Source organism: Drosophila subobscura, chromosome E (assembly GCF_008121235.1).
Source record: "Drosophila subobscura isolate 14011-0131.10 chromosome E, UCBerk_Dsub_1.0, whole genome shotgun sequence".
Classification (NCBI taxonomy): domain Eukaryota; kingdom Metazoa; phylum Arthropoda; class Insecta; order Diptera; family Drosophilidae; genus Drosophila; species Drosophila subobscura.
This window is the reverse complement of record NC_048531.1, coordinates 9,323,730-9,350,523: the sequence shown is the minus strand read 5'-3', so window position 1 is coordinate 9,350,523 and position 26,794 is coordinate 9,323,730. Positions and strand designations below refer to the sequence as shown.

The following is a 26,794-nucleotide window of genomic DNA, read 5'->3' as shown; positions in this document are numbered from 1 at the left end:
CCCAGACCCAATCGGTTGACCTAGAACACTTATTAGAGGTTATGCGGCTGTATTTATAGATTGGTGTCTTTGATCCACTTCCATTCTATACTTATGTGCCTACAATCTATATATATCCAGCGGCATCTGCCCATATTTATATTGTCATATTGACGAACGCATGTGGGGAGCAGGGCGCTGTGGGGTAGGGGAACTTAAAGTGTCAAAATAAATTTAGAACCGAAGCATAATTCATTTTCAGTATACTCCAACGACCACTCTGGCATATGAGGGGTGCCAGAGAATGGCTCCCAAAAGCGCGGAAAGTGTTAATTTTTGTGTGACAAATTCTCAGCTGGAAGTGGGAATCGAATCGGGGATCCCTGGGGGTAGGGAGTATATACAGAACTCTCTGGCATAACGAGAATATTTTTATGGCTTGCAGAATGAATTTACCAACTCTCTTCGAACACTTTCCCTTCATTTTAGTGACGGGCATCAAAATGCTTAGGAGCAGAAGTCGCCGCACCTGAGGGAAGTGCAGCAGTGCAGACACTGGACAGTGGTAGACATCCAGACATCATTCGCATTTCCAAGTGAGTTTTGATATATTTAAACCCTCTGCCAAACAATCACTATAATCTGGTAACCACAGGGAAGTCAGCTAAGGAGCAGCTGTGTCGCCAGCACACTGAAGATGTGGACAGAAAAGGGAAATGCAGTCGGCAGCTGGTTGTTGGCTTTCACAGGTAAGCCCTTCACGCATCCAATCAAGCACAGACATCAGGCAACATCTAGACACAGCCATAAAGAGGGGGGATCATAGACATCAAATTATACATAAATGAACAAATATCAGCTGCGAATCGAGGGAGCAACCAAGAGCACATAAGAGTCATTCGAACATCAACTTTTTATTACGCACTTTTGCTCCAAGAACTGACTATGGATATCTGTACCATAAACATATGGATATGAGCATGATGAAACCACAAGGCAGAGAGTGCCATAGGAGCAATGTTAATACTATATTTCGAGTGATTTAAACCATTTTTGAGAGGACAATATACCAGCAGAGCAGACTCTCAAATATACTTTATTTGGTTTCCATCTCCATGCCACAATCGAAAGTATTGAAAGTGCGAAACGATGGATCGAAGTGAACCGAATGTTTAGATTGGGAGTCTAGATGATTGTTTTGCTTTATGCGTTGTTTTTTTCTAGCTGGTAGATGGACCATTAAAAACAATTCAATTACTTTCGATCAAAAAGCATTTTTACATTTGTTTTCTTTTATATTTTTTCTTCATTATTTTCATCTGTAACGAAAATCAAAATAAAGTTTTTTTGGCATTGGCTAAATTCGCTACAACCGATAATTGTTTTCCAAGTAAGTTTCAGTTTTGATATCGAACTGGTTTCATTTTGCATATGATTTTAACCCCTCCCCCGCCCCAGCCCCCCTTTTCTTTTCCAAATTAACCAAAATTCTCTTATGCTTTTTCTTTGTTTGTATCAAAACTAAAAATGAAAATTTCCCTTGTAAAAAGAAAGTCAAAATGAAAATTTGTTGCGTTCCATTTGGGTTTTGGTTTGGTTTTTCGTACGTGCCGTTGATTGTAAATGCCGTTCTATCGATTGTAAGAAGCTGTCTGTACTCTTTACACACTATATCTACTATGTAAACCCCCGTATCTTTACCCTACAATATGCATATACTCGTATATTCCTGGTCACGACCCGACACACGTATCCGAATGCCTCTTGAGTTGTTGCCAGTGCAGTCTTCCCACTAAAAGTAATTTGTAAATTGTAATCTCTTCTTGTGCAACACTGTCTTTGTGGAGTAGGTTGGGGGGAGAGAAAGTAAAACCCACCACACACCACACCACACCACACAATTCCCCACAGCTACTCGAAGAGCAGCCCAACGGCGGGTGGGTGCCGCTGCCTTGGGTGTTCTTCTCGCCAGAGTTTTCCCCATCCCCAACCCGCTCTACGTTTGGTTTTTAGTTTCACACACTCCTTCTACTGCCCTCTTCTACTTTGCTCTCTTCTCTTTCATTGTTTATTTGCAGCCATATTCGGATTTCTAACTCTCATATGGATTCCGCAGGCCTCAGCCGAATGCCAAAGTATGAGTCCATTTGCCATTCCAAAACAGAAACAATTTGCTTAAAAAAACAAAAACAATCCATTACCTTTTTGACAACCAAAAAAAAAGAACAAAGAAATTAAGAATTACTCAGAGTCCATGCATAAGTACTATATGTATACAAATATTCTATCTCTAACAAAACTCAAATCGGTTCATTTTGGGGCGCCATGAATAAGGAATATATATTTTTGTACTACGTATCACTATGTTAATTAAGATTAAATCGTTTTATGGTTTTCCTATCCAAAGTTCCTATCGATCGCAGATCGATTGCAATTGCTTTCCACAAAGCGGGCCAACCAACTCTTGCTCCTTCCTCACTTTACTTTCTCGTGCACTGTTCTCGGTTTGGTTTCATTTTGGTTTCTGTTTTTCTTGTACCTATCGATCTGCAATGCACTCCCAAGTGCAAGCCGAGAAATCTATCCTTACTACTTTTTCTATTTATGTGCGATTTGTAGAGCTTCAAGGCACTTGTATGCCTCGAATGCTGATTGCGATTGGTGCTAAATAATCAAAATAGAAGAAAAGCTCTCGTTATCAATTATCCTACAATTGCCTTGAAGTCTGGACACAACTGTACCTCAGCTTAGCTCTATTTTATCCTAAGTACTCGTGGGTGTGTGTGTCTTGTCTTGTCTTGTGTGTATGTGTGTGTGTTTGCATGCCTTTCAATAACCATGAAATATTACCCGCAAGAACATCCTATCTGTTATCCAATACAAAACAGTTTTCCATCACTTTCTCTCGGCACGTTGTAGTTTACAGTTTTATCTTATATGATTTGTACAATATTTTGAAACACGATTTTGACTCTATCCACACCACAACAAAACCCCCATTTTAGTTGGAACACTTGAAGATGTTTTTGATAAATGTTTGTTGCCTGCTTTTGAGATCTTTTTGGCATGCTTTTGGCGTTACTGTACCCCGAAAAACAAAAATCTAACCTTAAACTAGTGCAGAGACTTACCAAGAAGATCAGACTTGTCATGCACTGGGTACTAATGGATCTCTTTTCATCTAGCGCGATCGATTTACTGCTACGAGTGCGATTCCTGGACAGATGCCCGCTGTAAGGTGAGTTGGAAAAACATAGAATTTTGTATTGAATAGATCGAATTAAATTATTTTTGATAAACTGTCCCTAGGATCCATTTAACTATACGGCTCTGCCGAGGGACCAGCCTCCCCTGATGACCTGCAACGGTTGCTGTGTGAAAATGGTTCGCCATCAGAGATCACGTAAGTACAGTACCCCCCAAAGCACAACTGTACCTCAAACTGTACTCCTGCCCGTTAACTGTGCTGAAGCAACTCTGATTTCTAACTGATTTTCCTGTGTGCGTGTGTCCCCCTCCATGTCTTTGTCTCTCTCTCTATTTTGCAGCCTACGAGGTGGTGCGCCGCATGTGTACGTCACAGTTACAGATCAATTTATTCATGGTCGATCACGTGTGCATGATGGAAAGTTCAGGCAATGGACATATGTGCTTTTGTGAGGAAGATATGTGCAATTCTAGTAAAGATTTATACACTCATGGCCACCAGTTGCATCTCATAATACCCATCGCAGTGGCAGTGTCCTGGCTAATGGGTCAATTGCTCAACAGATAGAAAGTGTTGTTAGGCTCACACCCATCCATAGATACACACACACACACACACGCCACACACATACATACAACTCTCAGAACTCTCGCTCTCCGTCTCTCTATCTAACTCTCTCTCTCTCTCTCTGTAAACATTATTGATTTGTAGCTTGAAAATCTTTTACGTTTGAAGCACAGTTTTTCGATGAACCGATCTGAGGCCGAAACGAGCATTGAATTGAGTAGTTTGAATAATAGTTCGATAAGCACCATTAGAAAGCTCAAGTAGCCCAGCCCAAATGCTTCCACAGACAGAGAAGGCTTCCTCTTTTTTTTTGTACACTAATACACTTGAACAAACACTAACACACGTACACGGTAAGCGAGCTTTGGATGCACTGCGTCTGCGTGCAACGAGTAGACGTAGAGTCGAACGAGAACGAGAACGAGTTGCGAATTCTAGTCACAGTACGAGTACTCGTTATTTGAATTGCATGTGTTGTTGATGCTAAAGCAAGCCTGAAGCATGTAGCGCTTAAGTAGGAATTGTAGTTACATATTTTACTTTCGTTGTTACTTACATTTGTAAATGCCCCGCCCCCCCACACAACCCTCCAGAAGAGGATCGATTCACACTTAAATATGTTTACAATGTAAAAAACATTCAACTATATCATGTGTATGTAAACTTGGAATAACTCGGCATCCATCTCTTGGTTTGTAAATACCTCCAACTGCAACTACAAATCAAACAGCAACTCCATCTGCAGGAATGCAGCAACTCCAACTGTTAAGGAAGTGGAATACATATTTGCTCATCCTGTTTACTCCAAAAGTCAAAGGAGAGAACTTCATGTTGCATTACATTAAGCTTTAATCGGTTCGACATCATATCATGGAAATCGATAGATACTTCGGATTATCGATATCGTAGTGTAGTCTCATCATTAGCTTAGCCCCCTCAAACTGTATAAAGAAATCAGTCGTCACGTCGCCCGTGCTGCCCTTTGGTTTGTATTCAACAAGTGATAATTAGTTAGTAAGTAGAAGAATCAACTCCGCATACCCCGAATCCCCAATCCCCAATCCCCAACCCCCAATTCCCAACCACATTACATATGAATTTGAAAGTGACTCAATTCTCATTGTCATGCTAGTGATAGACTTAAACGAATCGAATTATATAGCTTATGATTTGAGTTTTAAATTATGAATTAATATTATGACTTATACCTAGTAATGGTTATCCTCTCTCTCTCTCGAGCACCCGATGTACCACTAATCGACTCGAGCTTTTGTACTATATTAAGCGCATTTGGATCGTTTTTCATTTGTATTATTGAGAATTGGCTAAATAAATAACAAACATTTTTACCATACCATAACATCTCTAACTAAATTTACTCGTAACTCTTAACTCTTAACTCTTAACCTTTCAACATTAACTTTTAGCTTAGATCCGTTTATTATCTTCCCACTCTCTCTCTCTCTCACACACACTACTGCACTGCTCCCCCATGCATTTGTACTATTTAATCTTTAACCTGGTACTGGCTTAAGTTGATTTGATTGAAACATGCTTGAAGAAAATTGCCAAGAAAGTGCAGCTAAAGCATGTTCAGGTTCTGCAGTTGCAAGGTAAGTCACCAGAAAAGTACAGTTGCGCGCACCATACACTTAGTTCGCTACTGCCTCTAACTGCCTCTCCCTCTCTCTCTCTATTAGTCTCGCTCGCTCGCTCGCTCTTGCTGGGAGTCAGAGACGGGCCGCCGTTATTGGTGCTACACACACCCACACTCCTCTCTCAGTCTCTCTCTCTATCTCTCTCTCTATCGATATTCCTATATCCATCCCACACTTGGCAAATACTATGCAATTATCCAACACCATTTGACTTGGGTTTGAGTTTACCGTTTCATTTGTTGAATCTACAATATAGTTTAATGCTTTCATGTTACGTTGGATTGTTCGATGACAAATACACAAAATATACTTAACTATAATATCCACACACACACACACACACACGCATACATATGTACAATATCTAAACGATTTTGGTTTGTGAATGTTGACAATATTCTTGTAACCAGTATTTGATTGAATGATTGATTGACGGTTAATGCGTTTCCAAGTTTATTAACAAACAAAAAATACTATCGAAACAGGCAATGAAATCGATTTGAAATGAATTTGCAATCGATTTACACCGCATAATGGATTTAGTAGTGCAAATAAAAATAATTTTTGTTTAATTTAGTACTTTTTGTAGTTCCAAACATCTAACGCCCACTTTCAGCGCCCACATTCTCTCTCAATCTCTCTCTCTCTCTCTATAATTCTCTTATGTATCTCTGTAAATCTTTCTATCTGTTTAACTAACTATGTAACTCACTCTACTAATCTTATGAATCTTTTACTAACTTTCTATACAACCGAAACATAGAATTCCTCTTCTAGAGACACACACACACACACACACCTGTAGCATATACAAAACAGCAGCAAACGATAAACGATAAACGATAACACTCAACGCCAACCCAACACTAGATATATGCACTCGTCATTTGATCCGCTCAAATTGAAATTAGTCACAAGTGCATATAGCCCGGACACACACTGAAAGAATACACAGATACATACAATATATAAAACAGATACTAAATCATTAGCCCAGCCCCACTCTACACTTGATTGAAAGTGTAGATCATAAATAACAGAAAAAACATAAACTTTTACTACATGTAGGCGCGAAAAGATATCAAAGCTATGAATATACAAATATAGAAAGTCAGCCGTTGAAAGACCCTAATGTTGTGGGCCAAGCTTCCGATCCATAGATTCCTCACAATACAAAAAGCACTAAATTAATATCATAGACGTTTACCAATATATAGCCGCCAAAGCGCTATATTTAACTTAACATTGGTATTGGTTGTTGAATATTGCAAAAAACAGAGAGAAACCAAAAAGGAAAGCCAAAGAGTGACCAAAGAATCAAAACACAAGCAAAACCAACTCGAGAACAATCAGCCTTCGCCTTAATTTGTTTTTATTTTAGTTTACTTTTTCGTTTCAATTATTATCTCATTCTCCCGATGCATAATACATATATTTCTATCGCCTACTGCTTTTTCGTTCGACTTCCAACACGATTTACGCTTAGTTTTCTATAATTTCACCTCAACTCAACTCACCACGAGCCCAGCCCATCTTCTTCTATTTCCCCACCACTTCAGTAATCCTTCACCCACTTCTCACCCACTCTATTACTCTCTCTCAATGTCTGTGTATCAGTCAGTCGAGTCACCAAGCCCCCGCCCGCGCTCAGCCTCCCATGGAAATCAAGCTGACATAGCACCCACATATGTTCCACCACCACTTCCACCATCCAACAGCAGAGAGGTTCTCTCGTCAGGTAACGGCACGCAGGCGCTGCAGTCTGCGACAGAGCGCACTCTTCTAACACTAGAGGACCGCTCTCTCGGAGCTGGAGGGTTCGCCTGCATGCCCGTTTTATGGTGCTTTTTCACATACGACACCACTGTCTGACTTAAATTTTTTCATCATGTACGCCATCGCAACCATGCCAGTGGTCGCAATGGCGCGACAGCCGCTCCACACTTGCCCCTCCACCCCCCTCCAGGGAGGGATGTGGACAGGCCGAGGTCGGCATTTGTGGGCGGCATGCGCGCGTCATTGCCGAGCACCTGTTTAGAGTTGGCAAGCCCTTTGCCTGTGTGCGCGTAATGCTAACCGCATTCGAAATGCACTTGGCCACAAGCGGCAGAGCCGCAATATGTAATTGTGAACGTCTGTGCGGCATGGCCACGACGACCGCCTGGCGCCACACACAACCGCCCGAGGATCAGCGCGGGACGAGCCCAATCAGCCGGAGAGACGGCACAGAACAGACAGCTTTGGGGGCTTCCAATGCTTTGGCTTGAACAACACCCCCAAACCCGAAGCTTTATTTTATCTAAGCCTCAACTTAACCTCAATTTAGCCATTAAATATTTACTCAACCCAGCTCAACGGTGCTTCCAGTTCGCTTTCGTTAACCAGTCTAACCAACGCTAACCGTCTCCATCGATGGCTTGCCAAGGCGAAGGAGGAGGAGCGAACAGACGGAACATTTCTCGGTTAAAGTATTGAGCATTCTGAATGTAAATCGTATTAATTATCCGCTAAAGCTTAAAAATACTCGTACTTAAATGCATACTCGCAGGAAATTGTTAAAGATCCATTTAAGATTTTAATGCTAACTGTTATAGGGATACGAATCCATGAGCACCGTACCATAATATCTCCAACTCAATCTCAACAATTGTATCTAGCCAATAAAGATATTTCAAGTAAACATTAAATCGATTTAAAGCCAACAGCGCGAATATTAAGATTGTTTTGCAACAGAGCATTGTACAAGATTATAATAAAGAAGAATCTATTTAAACGAAATCGAATAATGGAAAACATTTTTATACCCGGTACTCGAAGAGTAAATAGGGTATATTGTATTTGTGCGGATAACGGTTGTATGTAACGCACAGAAGGAAACGTTTCCGACCCCATAAAGTAGATATATTCTTGATCAGCATCAATAGCCGAGTCGATTGAGCCATGTCTGTCTGTCCGTCTGTCCGTCCGTCAGTCCGTCTGTCCGTCTTGTTTGTCGGCTAGTTCTCAGAGACTATAAGAGCTAGAGCCACCAAATTTTGGCACCAGACTGCTGTATGCTCACACTGAAACCAGTGTATTTAAAAAAAGAGCCCCGCCCCCGCAAAATGGCGAAAACCTCCCAAATCTACAATTTTGAAGATAACAGAAAACTAAAAACGCCATTCCGTAGGGAATGACCATATCTATCAGATCTCCAAATTGGGATCCGATTGTATCATTATTATAGCCACAATGATTACTGGTGATCTATGCGCGCTATTTTTCAAATTTTTCAATGTTATCACTTAATAAACATGTCTCTCTTAATAATTTACATACATTTACATACTGTAGACAAAGTCTCGCACTCGCTGTGCTCAAGGATAATGATCGCTACATTTACTATCTGGTGACGAAGCCACAAAGCTGGGGAAAACCAACATACGAGTCGCTGCAGTCATCTCTGGAGCAGATGCGCGAACACATGGTGAGTGGCTTGCGCTAACTTTTAGATCAATTCTTTGCTTATGCATTTCGAACCTTTTCGCAGCGCAAGAACATCGTTAAGCAGCTGGCCATACCGCGCATCGGTTGCGGTATTGATGGCTTGGAATGGGACAAAGTCAGCGGCGTTCTGCAGTACGTGTTCGGGCAGAAGCAGCAGGAGATTGTCGTCTACAACTTTGTGCCTCCATCAAGCAATTAAGAATCAATTCTAGGCGAAGATATCAAATAAAAGAAGTATACATATACATACAATTACCTAACATCAATTGTATTTATTATGGGAATGGGAAATATGTGCAATTGAATCCTTAATCCTTGATGTCCTTGAAGCGAGAGAGATTGAAAAGGATCGGGGAAGTTGTCCTGATTTCGAAAAGGTGTGGCACATTCTGATCGGCCCACAAATATAGGAGAAAAGAAGAAAACAAAACTGTTCTGTCGTTGTTCTCAAAATTTGTTGTAAAAAAAATTGTACATCAAAAGATGTTTTTGTTATTGTTGTACAACAAACACTTTCTTGTAGTGAACCAACCACGTAGTTAGCACAGTGGCGCTTCCGCGATCACGACGGCCATTTCTTAAACTAAAAATGCATTCGCACAGTGGCGCCACCGTGATTATTACGGCCATTTATGGAACTAAAATATCGTAGTTCGAGAGTTGGCCGCTCTGTGTTGGGGCGACACTGTGAAATTTTGAAATTGGTCCACTGAAATGGCCGAAAACAGGAAAATTTTCAGACAAAGTACCAGGCGAACAGAAGTCAGCAGAAGGTAACTGGTTTCCATGTTTTTTCACTGTGCAAAATCTGGATGCTATGAAACCGCAATTCATTTTTCAGTCGCCAAGTAACTACAATTAATTGCGGTTTAATATCATCCAGCTTTTGACACCGTACGAGTCTCCTGTATCGCTTAAGTCCATCAAGGACCACAAGGACTGCAGGATATGGCTGTCCTACGCTATTTTGTAATTGGGAACTTATCAGCCTGAAAGTATGCTATACTTTTGAGAACAAAAGCAGCCCCCAAAATATACTTCAGTTTATTGGCCTCTGCCCCTGACACGTCTCTGCCGCTGCCTCTGCCACGACTCTGCCCTGACTCTGCAGTGTGTGTTGCGAGTGGCGAGCTAAAGGAGCGTGTTGGCGTGAGTAGTGTTGTTGATGTAGATGACAGATGAAGAAAAAATGTAAAATTTGACAAATAACCGCTAAGTTGCAGATGTAGTACTGAGTGCCGGGTATAAAAGTTGTGACGCGTAAGAAGCTCTCGTTAAAGTTCAAGCAGTAACGGACGGAAAAGGGCGTTTATGTGTTGCGCAGCATGTTGAGTGGAGGAGAATGTTGTGCAACATTATTTCAGTTCAGTGTTCCTGAAAGTAATATCGATATGAGTCACGCACGCAAACTAGACACAATACGGTGTCCGTACGTGTACTGCTTATATATTTTATCAATATATTTATCAATTTTAAGTAATATTTTGGGACGACAAAACTTAATCGTCTCCATCAATAAATAATCGGTATTTTACAAATATATTATAGAGATGTGCTGACAGAGAAGCTCAACAGAGGGAGCCAGTAAACATTTCGGTATCGCGTCAGACTCTCGCGCCGCTGAAACTGCTGCCGAACGGCGGAGAATCGATACATGTTTTAGCGTCTAAACAATTTATTTAAATAAATTCAGCTGCTGTCAGTGATCCCAATGCATGCATTCTCTCCCTGCCAAAATTCTACAGGTACCAGCGAAAACCGCATTCGATTTCATCCAATGGATCAGAAACTGAGCAAGCCAAAATAATTTCGTCAGTATTTTGGACGATTGCACGACTCCGAAAATTTCATTCGTGATGGCCGCCCATTAAGTAAAAACGTGTCCCGCTGCTGAAGACAATTTCGGTCGATTTTACCAGCAAAACTTATTAAATATTGCTGAAATTTTGGCAGTTGCTCCAGCAACGTACCGAGCGGTATGTAACGTTGGTGTGGACGTGTATTAAATTAATAAAGTGCAAAAAAAGTGTGTGAAAAAACTTAATCGATTTTTTTGTTTGTGAAAAAAATCATGGATATGTAGTGCCGAAGAAGCTCGGCAGAGGGAGCTAGTCACACGTTTCGGAGTGTGTTCGGACTTTCGCGCCGCGGAAAACAGCCGCCGAACGGCGATGAATCGATAACTATTTTTGAGGCAAAACAGTGCTGTTTATATGTGCGGGGCAGCCAAAAATAATTAGCTACCATTCAAAATAAAATTAAATAATTATCCAAGCTCTGGGCTGTGAAATTGTGTTAAAGTGGCAACAAAAGTAAAAGAACTGGAACCTTGTCGTTCCGTGTGAATGTCGCCGCCGTTGATCGAAATTCGCGGCCTGTGAGTCCGCAGCGTCGTCAGTCTTCGGCTCTCTGGCCGCCATTATTGCTTTCCAGCAAAACCACGCTACGCAAAATCTAGAAATTTGTGTAAATTTTTCAAGCGAATTATCAACAAAATTTAGCTTGCAGGTGTGTGAAAAGTGCGGTAAACGATGTTAAAAATTGATTAAAGTGTCTGGAAATATAGACACCGCGCGGCGGGTTACTAATTTGTCCAATAAATGCAAAAAACAAAACTCACATGAGGAAGAGTTGACTGCCTTTTTTCTTCTTTTTCGTCGTGTTTTGTGCTTCGTGTTTTTTCTGCTTCGTGCAATTCGCCGCGTTTGTTTGAGGCTGTCGCCGCGTGTGTGTTTGTTTATGCCGCCTTTTTTTGTACGCGGCTTTTCATGATTTTGCATTTTTCGCACTTTGCGACAAAAAAAAAGACGGAATTAAGCTAAGAATGAAATGATTCATGGTCTGAAACAAAAGCGAATATGGTGTTGTGCGTGTTTTTATGAATTTAAAGCGAAACAGCCTTATATTTTTATAACTGTTTGCGAGTGCGATCGCCGCAGTGTGTGGTGCGGTGTGTGTGTGCGTGTATTTAGATTATTTTTCCCGCGCGCGCTCCCCTTACGCACGCACACACACACGCCCACGTACACGTTTCTACTATGCATTCATTGTGATTGATTTGATTGTGTGTGTGTTAGTTGTTTACTTACCTCTTTTTGTTGTTGTCTTCGTTTCTTTTGTAGAATTTTATCATCCAACGATAAGGAACAGAAGGAGAGAGAGATAGAGAGGAGAGAACAACAAGAAAGCAACAACGAAACGAAGAGCGGCACACGGCAACAACTGGAAAAGAAAAACAAAACAATTTTCAATATAGAAAAATGATGATGAACTGAAATGTGCAATTTTGATGAACGTAATTATGCCAATTCACATACTTTTTTCGATTTCAACGTGAAAAATGTCGTCGACACAATTGCTGCATTCGTTGTCATTGTTGTTGCTACCATTGCGTTGTCGTCGTAATTGCAATCAGCTAATCTCTCTGGCCATCTTGCTGCTGTCGGCCCTGTCTGCACGTATCGAGGAGTCCGGACAGCAGGAACAGCAGTCGGAGGAGGCGGAGCAGGAGGCGGCGGCGGCAGAGGCGGAGAAGGAGGAGAAGGATAAGGAGGTGGACGAGGACGATAACGATACGCCCTATACAGCAACAAAAGTTGCTCTCAAGCGGCGTTCATTGATCATCAACCCGATCCCCAATCCACATCCACATTCACATCATCCATACCCACACCCAAATCTACATCAAAATCCACACCAAATCCCAACAAGTGGCAGAACGTTTGCCAAGGGAACGGGCACAGGGGCTGCGTTAACCAGCTGGCACAGCAGCCACAGCCACCGCAGCCCCGGTGCTAAGTCGTCGGAGGAGGCGGAGGAGCAGCATCAGGCCCGACTGTTGGCCAGCCGCATCATCGTACTGCATCTAGCCTGTGCATCCCTGCTGTTGCATACGCTCGGGACTAGCAGCATATCTTCTCCCTCCATAGCCAGGTTGGCAGAGAGAACAACCACAACCACAGCCACACCAAGAGCAGCAGGAGCAGCAACAACGAAGCGCTTAGCAGCTGCAGCATTAACGCATCGGAGTAAGATCCTTGAGAGCGTCGTCAGCAGCAACAGCAGTAGCGGCAGCAGCAGCAGCACAAATCCCTCAACGCCGGTGGCCGGTAGAGCCGTCAGCAGAAGGGTAACAGCTCCCGCAGCGGCAGCAGCAGGAGTATCCATAGCAACTTAAGCAGCCAATTCCACTTAATCAACCATAAAACAGAAACAAAAACAAAAACAAAGCATATAAGAAATATACAAAACAGCAACAGCTAAAACGTTCCACATACTCCATATACACCACTCACATACAAACAAACCAACAAAAAGAACAACAAAAAGAAGTCAAAATGTCGAAGCTATCGTTCAGAGCACGCCATCTGGATCCGTCCAAGCAGATGCCCATCTACTTGGCCGAGGAGCTGCCCGATCTGCCCGAGTATTCAGCCATAAATCGTGCCGTGCCCCAAATGCCCAGTGGCATGGAGAAGGAGGAAGAGTCGGTAAGTATATTCAACCTTAAATGAATATTCAAAAGTCCCAGCTTTAATCGTTTTCGTGTGTCTCCTTGGAAACAGGAACATCATCTGCAGCGGGCAATCTGCACGGGCCTCATCATACCCACACCCGAGGTACTGCAGACGGACCAGCCCTTCTACGACACCTACTATCCGCCGGACTACAAGATGCCTCGCCAAATGATTCACATGCAACGTGAGTTCTCACTCGATTCCCCACATAATATTTCGTAAACTAAACTGGATTACTCTTTAACAGCTCTTGGCCTGGACACTGAGGTGCCCGACTACGATATGGACAAGGCGGACATGGAATGGCTGAACCAGCAGGAGCGCCTCGAGCTGTCGGAGCTGAAGTTTGAGCAATTGATGGATTTGCTGGAGAAGAGTTCGGGCCAAACGGTCGTCACCCTCAATGAGGCCAAGTCTCTGCTCAATCAGGATGATGAGACGAGCATATCCCTCTACGATTACTGGCTCAACAAGCGCCTCAAGATGGTAGGCATTCGATTGGGGCAACAATCCCTAGCCTATGCTCACCTTTCTGTGTTGTCCTTTTGCAGCAACATCCGCTGATACTCACTGTGAAGACAGAGAGTCGTCCTGGTGCCAGCTCCAATAATCCGTATTTGGCCTTTCGTCGGCGCACTGAGAAAATGCAAACGCGCAAGAATCGTAAGAACGATGAGGCCTCCTACGAGAAGATGCTCAAGCTGCGGTAAGAATTGAGGGGAATCTCACACATAAAGTCGGTTGCAAAAGTTCACGCGTAAATGCTGCTAGTTGGCCAGCATATAGCGAGAAATATTTGTATTAATTGTGAACCTTAACTAATTAATCTTTCCATATCGAAACAGACGCGACCTGCAGCGCGCCACAACTATACTGGAGATGGTGCGGCGGCGCGAGGAGACGAAGCGCGAACAACTCAAGACGTCGGTGAATATCTTTGAGAAGCGCGTCGAGATGCGCGACTTCAATGGTGCTGTCTACTCCGAGCTGAATGCTCAATACAAGAGCACAAGGTGAGCTCCAAATCAGCGAAGATTCCGAAGTGTTCAATGTATAAACGATGCGCATTTGTTTTTGTTTCGTTTACAGACCCGCGTATAATTCCGTGTATACGAATCAATACTCACAAGGGGCGGCGGCGGCGGTTGGAACGGGTGGCGCCATTCTGGCTGCCCTGCCACCGGGTCTGCTGTCAACTGGAGGAGCAGCGGGCAATGCGAATGTGTATGCCTCGCCGTCTCAGTACCTGAACACGTCGACAATGGGTAAGCAAACGAATGGAAAACATTTTACTCTGGCATAAAAACAACTAATTCAAATTTCATTTAGACACCATCCACTCGGGCAGCGGCAACGGCAGCAGCAGTCGCAAGGAGAAGCGTCCGTACAAGAAGCGCAAGCACAAACTTCCCCGCGACAAGCAGCAGAATCTGCAGCATCAACAACTGCAACAGCAACAGCAGCAGCAGCAGCAAACTCAACAGTATTTGCCGGGGCAGTCGTCGGGTTCTGGTGCATCGCCTGCCCACCATTTGCCACATCATCTGCACAACAGGCAGCAGAGTGCCTCGCCGGCGGCAAACGATTCGATACTCGACAGCGAGGAGGATGACTATCTCAATGGTGGTCTCAATGGCAACCAGCTGGGCTCCGAGAGCGAGGATGAGGCACCGTTTGCATTTAGACGGAAGCCAAGTTGTATTTACCTGCCCGTAAGTTGAGCTTTACAGTTGAGCTCCCCCTTCAGCACAGATAGAAAGGGATTTTAATGTTGTCTTTTTTGTATTTCCACAGACACGGCACCGAAATGGCCGCTGGCCCTATGACTCGGCAGATGAGGAGACGGAAACGAGCAAATCGGCGGGAGGGTATTCGGATCCCAAATATCGCTACACGCTGACCTCCATCAACTATCCCAGGTTCGTTGTGTTGTTGGTGTTTGCCTTTGCCTTTGCCTTTGCCCCATACTCAAGCATAAATCGGGGCTAATCTTGCAGGCCGCGTTGCATTGGCTTCGCCCGTCGTCGTGTGGGTCGTGGCGGAAGGATACTCCTTGATCGGGCCATAACGAACTTTGACGATGTCTGGTCGCAGCTGGATTACACCGTCATGGAGAGTGTCGTGAAGAACAGCAACGCCCAGAGGAGAAGCAACCAACTGAAGCCGGAGGGGCTGCTGCTGCCGCCGGTGGCCAAGCCCTGCTCCCCGCCCACTGTTGTGGATCTTGTTGTTGTGCCCGCAGCCAAGCCCATGGACGTCGATGAGACGTCGTCGCTGCCGCTCGACATTGTCAAATCGGAGCCAAACAGTGAGCAAGCGGATAAGCCCATCGCCAGCAACAGGCCGGTGGGTGACTCCATGCTGCTGCCCCTGCCGCAGGACAAAGAGGTGGACGAGGTGCTGGAGCTGGAGCCGGATGGCGAGGAGGATGATCTGGCCACCGATGACGAGAATGTCGCGCGGCTGAGTTTCTACAGTTCGGCGGTGACGTTGTCGCAGAACTCGCACGACATGCGCCTGAAACGGCGTCGCCTGCGCCACAAAAAGCAGCAGATGCGTGAGCTCAATGCGGCCAAGCGGCTGAAGAGATCGTCGGAGGCAGCAGCAGCAGCTGGGGAGGAGGACTCCACCAGCACAGCCCAGCTGTGTCCTTTGCCCAGGGCGTATCTGCAGCGTCTGGTGCTGGCCTTGGGGCAGAAACTCAAGCAGGACGAGCCGATGGAAGTATGCGAGAATTTGGCGCCGCAGGAGGAGAAGAGCAGTGCGGCAGAGGAGCTGCCAGCTCCGCGAGCCAATCATCAGCAGCAGCAGCAGCACCACCACCACCACCGTTCCAACAACAACAACAACACCGTGTTGAACAACAACAACAACAGCAGTAGTAGCAGTAGTAGTAGTAATAATATGAATAAGGACGTTAGCATAAGCGACAAAATCAATGTGATAAAGCTGGAGGCAGAGGCGGAGGCGAACGAGAGCGTTGGGCGTGAGGATCAGCCGGTGGCGAGCACCTCAGCGGCAGCGGCAGCAGCACGAGCCGTTGAAGCAGCCGCTGCAGCGGAAGCAGCATCATCAACATCATCGGCAGCTGGAGCATGCATGCTCGGACCTTCAGTGGAGGATGTGGCCAAGACGATAAAGCGTGAGCTCATCGATGCCGACGACTCCAACGAGCCGCTGAGCAGCATACGCACGGCCACAGTACTCCAGGCCAGCTCGGCTCCCGATCCCGAACTGATGGACGATGAGGCCGAGGACGATGTGAATCTCGCCCAGCTGAGCAACATCATCCGCCACACGGCTGTCAAGAAGGAGCTGGAGGCCCAGCAGCAGCAGCAGCAGCAACTGCAGCAGCAAGAGCAGAGGGTCTGTCCGCAGCAGGAGCTGAAGGAGGAGACAGTCTGCCTGAATCAGCTGCCCGATGTGATTCGTTTGCAGAATCTGCGCAACAGCCAAACGCACCCGAAGCCCAGGGACCTGTTTATCGATGCCCCGGCAGAGGAGCTGGACGTGGACTACCTGGGCGGACTCTCGCCCACCTCCAGTCAGCGTCTGGACATTTGCAACGAACTCCTCTCCGAGATCCGACGCGACTGGCTGCACTTTCGTCCCAAGACGCCTACGGACGAGCTCTCCGACAGCCACGATGGCGTGGATAAGCCCTGCAGCGAACCCTCTGGTCTCCATGCGGTGGACTGGACCCAGGATACGCCCATCAGCATAGAGTTGAATCGTCTGGGCAAGCTGGAGGAGATCGAGAGCGACAGCAGCTCGTATTTCCTGAGCAATGCCTTCAAGTACACGGACATGGACTCGGATGCGCAGCTCATTCAGACGGCCTACGCCCAGGACTATGCCCGAGGCAACAGCAAGAGTCCGAATTGCTCGGGCTCCGGTTCCGGTTCGGGCTCCGCTCTGGAGTTCAACTTAAGCGCCGGCGATTCGCTCACTGACATCAACAATCTGCTCGGCGACGATGAGGATGACAACCACGAGCACATGCTGGACAACATTCTGCAGGAGTGCGCCATGGATGATCCCAAGGCGCTCAACCAGGCCACCAGCTTCTGGAACGGCATCCTCGATGGCGAGGCGGCTGTGGATGAGGTCGAGATTGCTGATCAGCTGCTCGACTGCATCGACGAAAAGAAGCCCAAGGTGGGTGGCGGAGAGTCGTCCAAGCGCGCTGGGCGCCCGCGCAAGCCGAGGCCAGCGAATGTCCCGGTGGGCAGCTCCTCGTTTACGGTCTGTCCCACGCAGGAGTCACTGAAGGATCGCGAGGTCTTCTTTAGCCAGGAAGTGGTGAAGCCCAAAGAGGAGCCACAGCCCCAGGCAGAGCCAGAGACGGGATCCGTTCCAGTCACGACGCTCACAACGACAACGGCAGACACCCTCCTGGAGGCTGTGAAGGTGGAGACGGTGCTGGAGACACCGCAGCCGGAGGTGGTGGTAGCGCCAATCGTTCAGCTACAGCCCACGCCACCGCCACAGTCGCAGTCGCAGTCAATGCCGCAGCCAATTGTGGCCACTCCCACGCCGCAGCTCATCAATATACCCGCCCAGATAACACCCCAAAAGCCGCAAATGTCGCAAATTCAGTCGCAGGTGCAAACGCAACAGCTGCAGCTGACAACCCAGACACAGACACAGGCGCAGGTCCAAACGCCGACAGGGCCACAGGTGACGCAGTTGCTGAATCAGTTCGCCAATGCCGGTCCACAGATCATTGCCAGAACGGAGTACGGCGGTGGAGCGGCCGTCGGGGACATTGTGACGATCACACCGCACACGGGCAGCAGTCCCCTGCCCACCCTCTCCGCCCAGCAGCAGCTGCAGCATCAGCTGGCCCAAGCCCAGCTACGCAATGTGACGGTGCAGCAGCGCCAGGGCACGCCCCAGCAAGTGCAGGTGCAGCAGCAGCAGCAACAACCCACCCAGCAGCTGCTCTTCCAGATGCAGCGGGATGGGATCGGCTCGCCGGTAATCACCACACAGAGCATTGTCACCTCCTCGCGCTCCCTGACACCCCTCAACGCAGCCGGCGCTGGCGCCGCTGGCAATCACATGATCTACACCACCGGCAGCGGCGAGATTATTACGGCAGCAGCCGCCGCAGCCTCGCAGAAGGTCACCTACGCCATACAGAAGACAAGTGGCGGCGGCGGAGGAGCAACCACCACATCGATTGGACCCAACACCGTCATCACTCTGTCCAATGTGAAGCTGCAGAGCGACGATAACTGCTCCGCGGGCGGCGTCAGCTCCAGCTCCGGTTCCAGTGTGAACATCATCAACACGGCCAGTGGCCAGCAGTTGGCCGTGCACAGCATAGCCGGCATGCAGCAACAGCAGCAGCAGGGCAGCACCACGACGCCTCTGATTGTGACGACGCCCAACCGCAACAATGTCGTCCAGCAGCATTCGCAACAGCAGCTGGTGCAGCAGCAGCCGATTGTGTGTGGCGGCAGGTGAGCGGCACGAACACGGCGGTGGCCACCACGGCGGTGCTCTCGACAACGGCCGACACCTCGCCAGCGGCGGTGGGCAACAAGATACTCTGGACGAGTCGGGCCACCCAGAAGCGGCAGCTGAATGGACCCGAGAACACAGGTGAGCCACCAAACTGGTGTGAATCGAATATAATGTCTTCTCTTTCATAGGTGGTGATGATGATGGGTCGTAGAAAGGAACGAGCGAGAGCGTCGAAGTTTTCAAGATTTAGTTGCTGTTTTTTTGTTTGAGTTGATTCGAAATGTTACCAATATCTGAGGATATCGGCTGCATGTTTGGAGAACAAAGACGGCCTTACGATCACAAGAATCTCCTTGAAGTTTTGTGGGTTGCCTTGCGAGGAGAGATCTCCCTAACCAACGTAAACATTCGATTTTGTTTTGTACGATTCGAGTTCCCCTCGTGCCGTCTGTGTCTGTTCGTTTATGGGATATTTGTACATTCATTTGATGAATGTATCTGAACGCTGTTTGTTGGATTTGGCAATCGAATTGCTTCACATGGTTCTCCACTTAAACCCTTTTGTTACTTCAACTTGGATGCTCAGTTCTCAGATCTCTCTGATTCCCTTAGCCGTCGTGGTGCTAACTGCTAGTCTAGATTCGATGGCGGGTTTCTGCTATAGTAAGTTGTTCTGTAAGTGGCTGTGAATTGTTCGTTTCGTTTCTCATAATTCCATTACGCTGCATTTGCTACGGGACGAAACTGCATGTTTGCTTTGTATGACCTTTGACTCTGCTCCCACCACAAACTGTCTTTGTTTAGAGCTTAAACTAATTGCACTTTCCTTTGCTTTCGTTGCCCTTGCAGACATCAACAAGTTGCTGCTGAATCGCAAGTTCTCGCAGAGGAAGGTGATTGGCCAGCATCCGGGTGGACAGCAGCTGCAGCAGCAGCTACAGCAGCAGATTCAGCTGACCAAGCAGCAGCTGCAGCAGTTGGTGCATCACGAGGATGACATGGTGACGACAACGACGACGATCAACAGCGGCGACCAGATGGACACTGGCGAGTCTCTGCCACAGCAGCAGCACCACCAGCATCAGCAGTTGCAGAAGCTCAGCAAGGTGATCAAGATGTCGCCATTCCCCCTGCTCGTCTCGGATCTCAATCTTCAGCAGCAACCGCAGCAGCAGCAGCAGCAGTCTGGCCAGCACTCGGCCCAGTCTCAGCAGCAACAGCAGCAGCAGCAGCTGAAGCCCAACTCGGCGGCAGCGATAGCGGCCAACCACAACTACAGCCTGCAGCCGGCCACGGCCATCATCAGCTCGCAGTCGGCGCCCCAGCAGGCCAACAAGATCTTCCTCACCAGCAGCAACAGTGGCGGCGGCGGCAACTTCACCATTGCCACGGCCAGCGAACTGCAAGCGGCGGCTGCGGCGGTGGCGGCCAGCAATTCCGGTGGCCAGAAGCTGCACTACAAGGAGCTGACCAACTCCAATCTCAAGCTGAACTTCGTGAGCAGCACGGGCGAGACGTTGGCCAGCCAGGCGCCACAGCAGGTGGGCGCCACCACGGTGGTGCTGAACAAGGCCCAGCAGCAGCAGGTGCACCACCAGAAGCTCAAGGCGGTGTCCGCGGCCAATGCGCAGCAAGTGCAGCAGGGCGACAAGCGAGTCCTGTACACCAGCCTGCTGAATGTGAAGCCGCTGCAGAAGAACAACAGCGGCCAGATGCAGATGCAGCTGGGGCCGGGCGGCCTGCAGCAGGTGCTGCGCGGTCGACTCAACAATTCGGCCATCATCACGAGAACCCTGCCGCTGGGCACCACCGTCAACAGTTCGGGCGGTGGCGGAGCGGGCGGTACACCCACGACCATCAGGCAACTGGTCAGCACCAATGCGAACAATGTGGGCTCCTCGGATGGAGGAGCGCTGCTCAGTGCCAAGGACGTGGGCAAGAGTCTCACCGTGGAGCAGGTGATAGCCAGTGCCAACAATGGCGGCGTGGTGATGCCCACAAGCAACAACAACAACAACAATGGAGGGGGCACAGGCAGCGGCGGCAGTGGAGCAGCTGGAGGAGGAGTCAGTGGCGGTGTGACGGTGACGACATCGAGCAATGTTAATGTCACCGGAGCCGGGGGAGCCGGAGTTACGTCCACCATAAACAGATGAGACGCGGAGAGCAGCAGCTAACATCTAATGCCAAATGTTTACTCCGTCAGTCTGCCCGGCGGCACATCGCTGGGACTGGGAATGGGCCTGAGTTTGGCCCAGGAGCAGACCGAGTTCCTGCTGGCGCCGATGAGCGCAGCGCAGAGTCCGCTGATGGTGGCCCTGGGCCAACTCCTGCAGCCATCCTGCTGCTGTGCCCTCTGTCTGGTCAATCTGAGTGGCCAGTCGGCGGCGCATCTGGGCTAATGCTACTACTACAACTACAACTACAACAACGCCCTCTAAATGTATACATAATGTAGATTAAATGTAGAATTCATATGCATAAAACCCGCGCGCACACCCGCACACCTACACACACACACACAAGGACAAGAACAGTCGGCAGGAGGGGGAGGCACTCCACAGCCAAAAACGGGAAAGAGCCAAGCAGAAAGGGACGATGGACGGAGCAGAGATTGTATAAACGAAAGCCACCAATAACAAAGTTTTTCTTGCTTAATTTGATTTTATTTATATATATGCATATGTATATGTATATAGAGGTATATATATACATGTGTGTATATGTAGAGAGAGACATGTGTGTGCAAAACGACGATTTAGGTCTTATTTTTCAAGATCGCCTAACCCTAAACCATATTTAGAATTACACAAATAAAAGAAAACAAGAGAATATACTTACTAAATATGTATGTACGATGTATGTACAATGTATGTATGAATGATGTATATGCATATGTAAAGCATAACTCGAGAACTTGTCTCTTTTCTGCTGGGCTGCAGATGGTACCCCGCCACAGCCGCAGTCCTTTATAGCCCGCTCCATGTGTTAAATAGCAAACTGTAAATATTCGATTGTAAAACACAACACACACACACAAAACAAAATGTAGCAGCAACAAGAATTAATAGTAATTATGAAACTATATATTTAGTGATACGAATTAGTTGTAGGAACGATGGAGAGGCCGCCGCCTCTCAGGCTCACGCCGTTTCAGAATCACGCGCTTTATCCGGGCTGCTGTTCGATGTTGTGCTCCCCCGCCAGTCGCGGCAGCCCCCCCAACCGGGAGAAAACCCACAAGATTAAAAACGAAAACACATTTTTCAATGTACGTAAATTAAATTAACTTATCCTGTAGCCTAAAAAAAGATAAGAACAGAAGAGAAGAGAAGAGGAGAGAAAAAACCCACGTTCAACTAAATTTTAGTTATTTTAACGAAGGATCGATAGAGAGTGGAGAGTGGAGAGCGGAGAGTAGAGGGAGAGTTGGATGGAGCATAAGAAAACACTATTATTGTATGCGATTATTATTATTATTTTTTCTACAAGGTAATACTTTTAATTGTATTTGTAATGCTTATGCAACAGCAACAACAACAAACCACATAATAATAATTATTATAATAACAACAATAATATAATGATGCTGCTGATGATAATATGTTATAATATAAACAACACTAATGATAACACATAATGATAATGTTTTAAAATCCAAAACGAAAACAAACAACAGCAAAACAAAACACAAAAAAAAACAAAATCATTTAAACTATAGTTACGTAGAGATGTACTTTCCTAGAATGTAAATTGTAGAGCGGTAAGAGCGTAAGCAAAGAGCGATAATAAAATGGAAAAACAAATTGCAAACTTCAACAAAATTGCGACAAACTCTAATAAAAAAAACCAAAAACTGAACATCCATCCCGAAGAGATCTTCCCTTCATCACGGAGCACCCCATCCATACATTTTTTGTTTCAGTTTCAGCACTCGAAAGCCGCCTGGCTGCGAGGCGTATCGTAAGAGCGGAACGTAACTTGGACCTCGAGTGTGTTTTAATGGATCCAGCTCCACCCATTGTCATCTCATTTCCCCAGTTCGTTCTTTTCCTTCTCCTCCTACACCCATTGAACCGATAAACCGATTGTGATGCGTACAACTTCTATGATTTGACACACTTGCAACTGCAACTACGGGTAAAAACACACACACAAAACAAAACAAAACACGAAAACTATTTAAACATTTAGGGGAATAGTTAACCACATATAAATATATATAGATATTTCCATATATATATATATAGCTGTGTGTATATACGACTTATGCGACTGTCTAATATCTAAATAAAACAAAACAAACGATTACGACTTTCAATTTCTCATTGTTGGATCATCCATTATCGGAAAGCACTTCGAGAACAAAACAAAATAGAAACCAATGAAATCATAGCTTTGACTTTGTAAGAGTTTTTTAAAACTTATTTATGTGTGTGTCTGGGTAGCCTACAATACTAACTGTATATAGCTATTAATTAACAACAATAGTAATAACAACAATCATATTTTTTATATGTACTTAACAGTTTTTAACTTCTTCTTTTGCATGAAGTGTACACAGTATAAAAATGGGAGGAAACCTACAGAAAAAAAAGCAAAAACCCAAAAAAAAACAAGTACTTAAAATATATATATATTTATTATATATATGTAGGTATGTATGTATATGTATGTATGTATATCGATACAGCCATTTTGCGTATTTGTATTTGAACTAATTCATAGCTAAATGTGAAATTGTTTACAGCGAAAAGCAGCCGAAACAGAACCCCAAAATATTGTAGAGACACAACCCACATACACTCCCCACACCCCACACAGCCCAAAATCGCTCTCTCTATCGATAATGCTCTATAACTAACTGATATGTGAAGTCTACCAATCGAGTATTAATAGCTTAAATATGCATATAGCCTCTCTGTATAGAACTTTGAACTCTTTGCAATTGGCCCAACGATTCCATCAGCTGATTTATATTTTTCATCCAGTGTGTCGTTGGTATTTCTCTTTATACATATACATATATCCCTTATTAATCTTTCTAAATATTCACTTTTTCAACCTTAAGCTTTTCAGTTGTATTGATATTTTGTTGACATTTTAATTTCAGTTGCATTTCAATCAGCGTTTCAACTCATTTTAATCATTTTGTAAACCCCACTGGATGGAGATGGAATTCAATCCACACTGCAGTTGAGCCAATTCCCTTATAAAAAGTATACATGTTTACGAGTATATATACAATACAGATATATTATATATATATAGATAAACCTGTATTTAATGTTAGTAAATCAAATAAGAAAACTGGAAACGCTTGTTGTGGTAATTAAGTAAGCAAACAAAACACAAACCCCCCCAAAAAAAACAACCAAAAACCCAAAATAAAGAAACAAAAACAAACCATAAACTTAACAAATTATATATAATTAATAAATAATTAATCAAACAACTTGCTACACTGTAAAAAATAAAACGAAGCACAATGAATAAAGAATAAATTATGAAGAAATGATCGAAAATTGAAGAAAGCGATGATTGGATGGCATGAAATTTTAACTGTTTCCTGCATAAGTTATCAAATAATAAAAGCAACAAATTATACATACAAATAATAATAATAATAATCTACAAAATATTTAGAGTTCATTCAAATAAAAGTGTAATTACGGATACAAGGCAAGGGATAGGATATGGATATGGCACTCCTCCCCATAGAGTTGGCCAAACATTTCAATGGTGTACATAAAACACATAACAATAAACTTATAAATGCAAATATGAATCGAAATATATAGTATATATATGAAGAATTGAAAGCTAAACGATACGATCCCCAAAACCGGCAACTAAAATAAAATAAATCAAATGCAAATGCAAATGCAAACCGACAGATGCGAAACAGAAGAAATAAAAGAAATTACAGAGAATACTCGAGATATTTGTATTATTTATTGGCGGAACACTGTAGCACGTTGTAAACGACCTCCAATCGCAGTCAGTTGATATTCCACGCCTTTGATTAGAGCCCACTTTGGCGATCAATTAACACGCCGCCGGCCCCGGTCCGCAGCTGTCAATTGGTTTTTCCTTCGTGTGCGCTTACTTTGCGCCTCGTTAAAGTGCCAAAATCAATTAAGGCGGCGGCGGACACTGCGTTTGACAAAAAATTCAACAAAAATAACGAAAAAATCGAGACCCAAATCGAAATCAAAAAGCGACAAACAACAAACTGAAATTCGTATTTTTGTAAATTGGCAACAGATGCGAATAAATGAATGCCAAACGAATGCACTGGCTGCTACAGTGAAGCTTCGAAGCAGATGGAATATCCCCAATATTGTGCACAGTTTAGCTCTAGTCGATCCTCTTTTATGTATCCCCACTGCACCCATGGCCAGGCGCGTGTGAGAGTGCGAAAAGTGTTCGATTTCGCATGCATTTGGTGCGTGGATTGCGACTGGTCACTGGCCCACAATCGGCTGCACTCCGCGTCGACTCTCAGTCTGGTGTTAAATATATTTGAAAGCAACGCCGTTGCAGTTGTCACTCAGCGACGACGCCGATGCCACTACCGCTACTACTCGTACCACTGTCGTTGCTGCTGCTGCTGCTGCTGCAGATCTCAAAAAGGAGTCGGGCAACAGAAGCTCATTTTGCTGTCATGTCGAGGTGTCATGTTGCAATGTGCCCGCTGCTGCTGCCGCTTGGGCCAGGCCAGGCCAGGCCAGGCCAAAACAGAAAATCAGGCATGAAATTTGCTTAACGGTACCGGCACGTCGACACTCCGGCTATCGAGATGTGAGCCCCAAGAGTCGAGCAGCCAGCTCGCACATCCGCTGACCTTTATTAGCATATCTGTGTACTGCCGTCCACATTAAAGATGCAATTAAGGTTGTCCACCCTCAACAACCCCACAACCCAATGCCCAATACCCAATCCCCAGTCACAGTCACAGTTCCCAATCCAAATACCAGCCTTAGTCTGCAGTTCGCAGGAGGAAGTGGAAGTGGCAGAAGCCTGCCTGGTTTGTTTCTTGCCTAATTTGATTGCCTCGCTTAGATTTCTGTTTGCCAATCGTGACCAGGACGGGACAGGACAGGACAGGACAGGCAGGAGCCGCACCTCCTTCGGCTCCACCATTGTCGAATCTCAGTCCGCTCCTCTGCCACTCTGCTACTCTGCTCCTCTCTTGCTTGTCGTTTTTTCTTTGCTTTTTTTAATTGGCTACATGACGCGCCAACTGCTGCAAAGACGCTAAGTAACATGGATATGCCCCAGACCAGACATAAGGGGTTCCTCGGCCTCCTTCTTGCTGGGCTTGCTCTCGCTCTGCGCCATATTTTGCACTCAATTCCAGGTGCCGACTTCTGGCTACTCCTCCCCCTATCCAGCTCCATCCTCATTCGAGGCTCCTTCTTCCCTCCTTTTGCCAGAGAGGTGTCGCAGTTTGTTTGTTGTTTGCTGACTGCTTCGTTAGCATTGTCAGTAGTTGATTTAAGCCACTTTTGTTGGCTCTTTGGCTGCCTTTGGCATTGGCACTGGAATTGGAATTGCATTCGGAATCCGTATCGATGATGGGAAGAGAGCCTCAGAGCCTCAGACTCTGTGTGAATATTGTGTAGGACTTTCCTTTCGAGCTTGACCTCTTGCCCTGACATGATGTTTATTATAATGCAGCCATGTGGATGTCGCCTTGTGTGCGAAATTGATGGGAAAATAAGTTTGGAGTGCTCCTCATTAGCGTTGGTGGTTCGGGTTGAAAGGTAGTTGGGGATTGGTTTGCTCTTGTAATCTTATTTCACCTTATTTATTCGTTAATTTCGAACACAGCCAAACCTTCCTGCTAGAGTTATTCGCTTTAAGTCAACCCGGAACCGATTGGTTTCCTGTCACTCCGAATG

General features: G+C 45.7%; 2 protein-coding genes across 6 annotated transcripts; both read left to right on the top strand.

Annotated features, from left to right (window-relative positions):
• The first annotated feature begins 466 nt into the window (after positions 1–466).
• LOC117891594 (protein quiver) lies at positions 467–8,101 on the top strand. 5 transcript variants are annotated; one of them, XM_034797122.1, is made up of 7 exons: positions 467–575; positions 635–728; positions 1,322–1,369; positions 2,058–2,114; positions 3,165–3,217; positions 3,289–3,382; positions 3,528–8,101. In XM_034797122.1, the coding sequence occupies exons 2-7, from the start codon at positions 677–679 to the stop codon at positions 3,752–3,754; spliced, it is 531 nt and encodes a 176-aa protein (XP_034653013.1). In that variant the 5' UTR covers positions 467–575; positions 635–676; the 3' UTR covers positions 3,755–8,101. The 5 variants fall into 5 exon arrangements, with proteins under 5 accessions (XP_034653013.1, XP_034653015.1, XP_034653016.1 ...); XM_034797123.1 differs by having other exon boundaries at positions 473–574; positions 627–728; XM_034797124.1 differs by lacking the exon at positions 1,322–1,369.
• Positions 8,102–10,562: 2,461 nt separating this feature from the next.
• On the top strand, positions 10,563–22,224 carry LOC117892276. Its single transcript, XM_034798396.1, has 11 exons — positions 10,563–10,874; positions 12,021–13,388; positions 13,464–13,599; positions 13,663–13,901; positions 13,967–14,121; positions 14,261–14,428; positions 14,505–14,680; positions 14,745–15,127; positions 15,210–15,334; positions 15,413–18,773; positions 20,462–22,224. The coding sequence occupies exons 2-11, from the start codon at positions 13,236–13,238 to the stop codon at positions 21,041–21,043; spliced, it is 5,478 nt and encodes a 1,825-aa protein (XP_034654287.1). The 5' UTR covers positions 10,563–10,874; positions 12,021–13,235; the 3' UTR covers positions 21,044–22,224.
• The last annotated feature ends 4,570 nt before the right edge of the window (positions 22,225–26,794 follow it).

What these genes read in the sequence shown, in the direction of transcription:
- LOC117891594 (XM_034797122.1), top strand. Translation starts at nt 677, where the DNA reads ATGTGGACAGAAAAGGGAAATGCAGTCGGCAGCTGGTTGTTGGCTTTC. An exon ending in GGCCTCAGCCGAATGCCAAA is followed by an intron (nt 2,115 to 3,164) that starts GTATGAGTCCAT and finishes CTTTTCATCTAG; the next exon opens with CGCGATCGATTTACTGCTAC. An exon ending in GGACAGATGCCCGCTGTAAG is followed by an intron (nt 3,218 to 3,288) that starts GTGAGTTGGAAA and finishes AACTGTCCCTAG; the next exon opens with GATCCATTTAACTATACGGC.
- LOC117892276 (XM_034798396.1), top strand. Translation starts at nt 13,236, where the DNA reads ATGTCGAAGCTATCGTTCAGAGCACGCCATCTGGATCCGTCCAAGCAG. An exon ending in TGGAGAAGGAGGAAGAGTCG is followed by an intron (nt 13,389 to 13,463) that starts GTAAGTATATTC and finishes CCTTGGAAACAG; the next exon opens with GAACATCATCTGCAGCGGGC. An exon ending in CCAAATGATTCACATGCAAC is followed by an intron (nt 13,600 to 13,662) that starts GTGAGTTCTCAC and finishes ACTCTTTAACAG; the next exon opens with CTCTTGGCCTGGACACTGAG.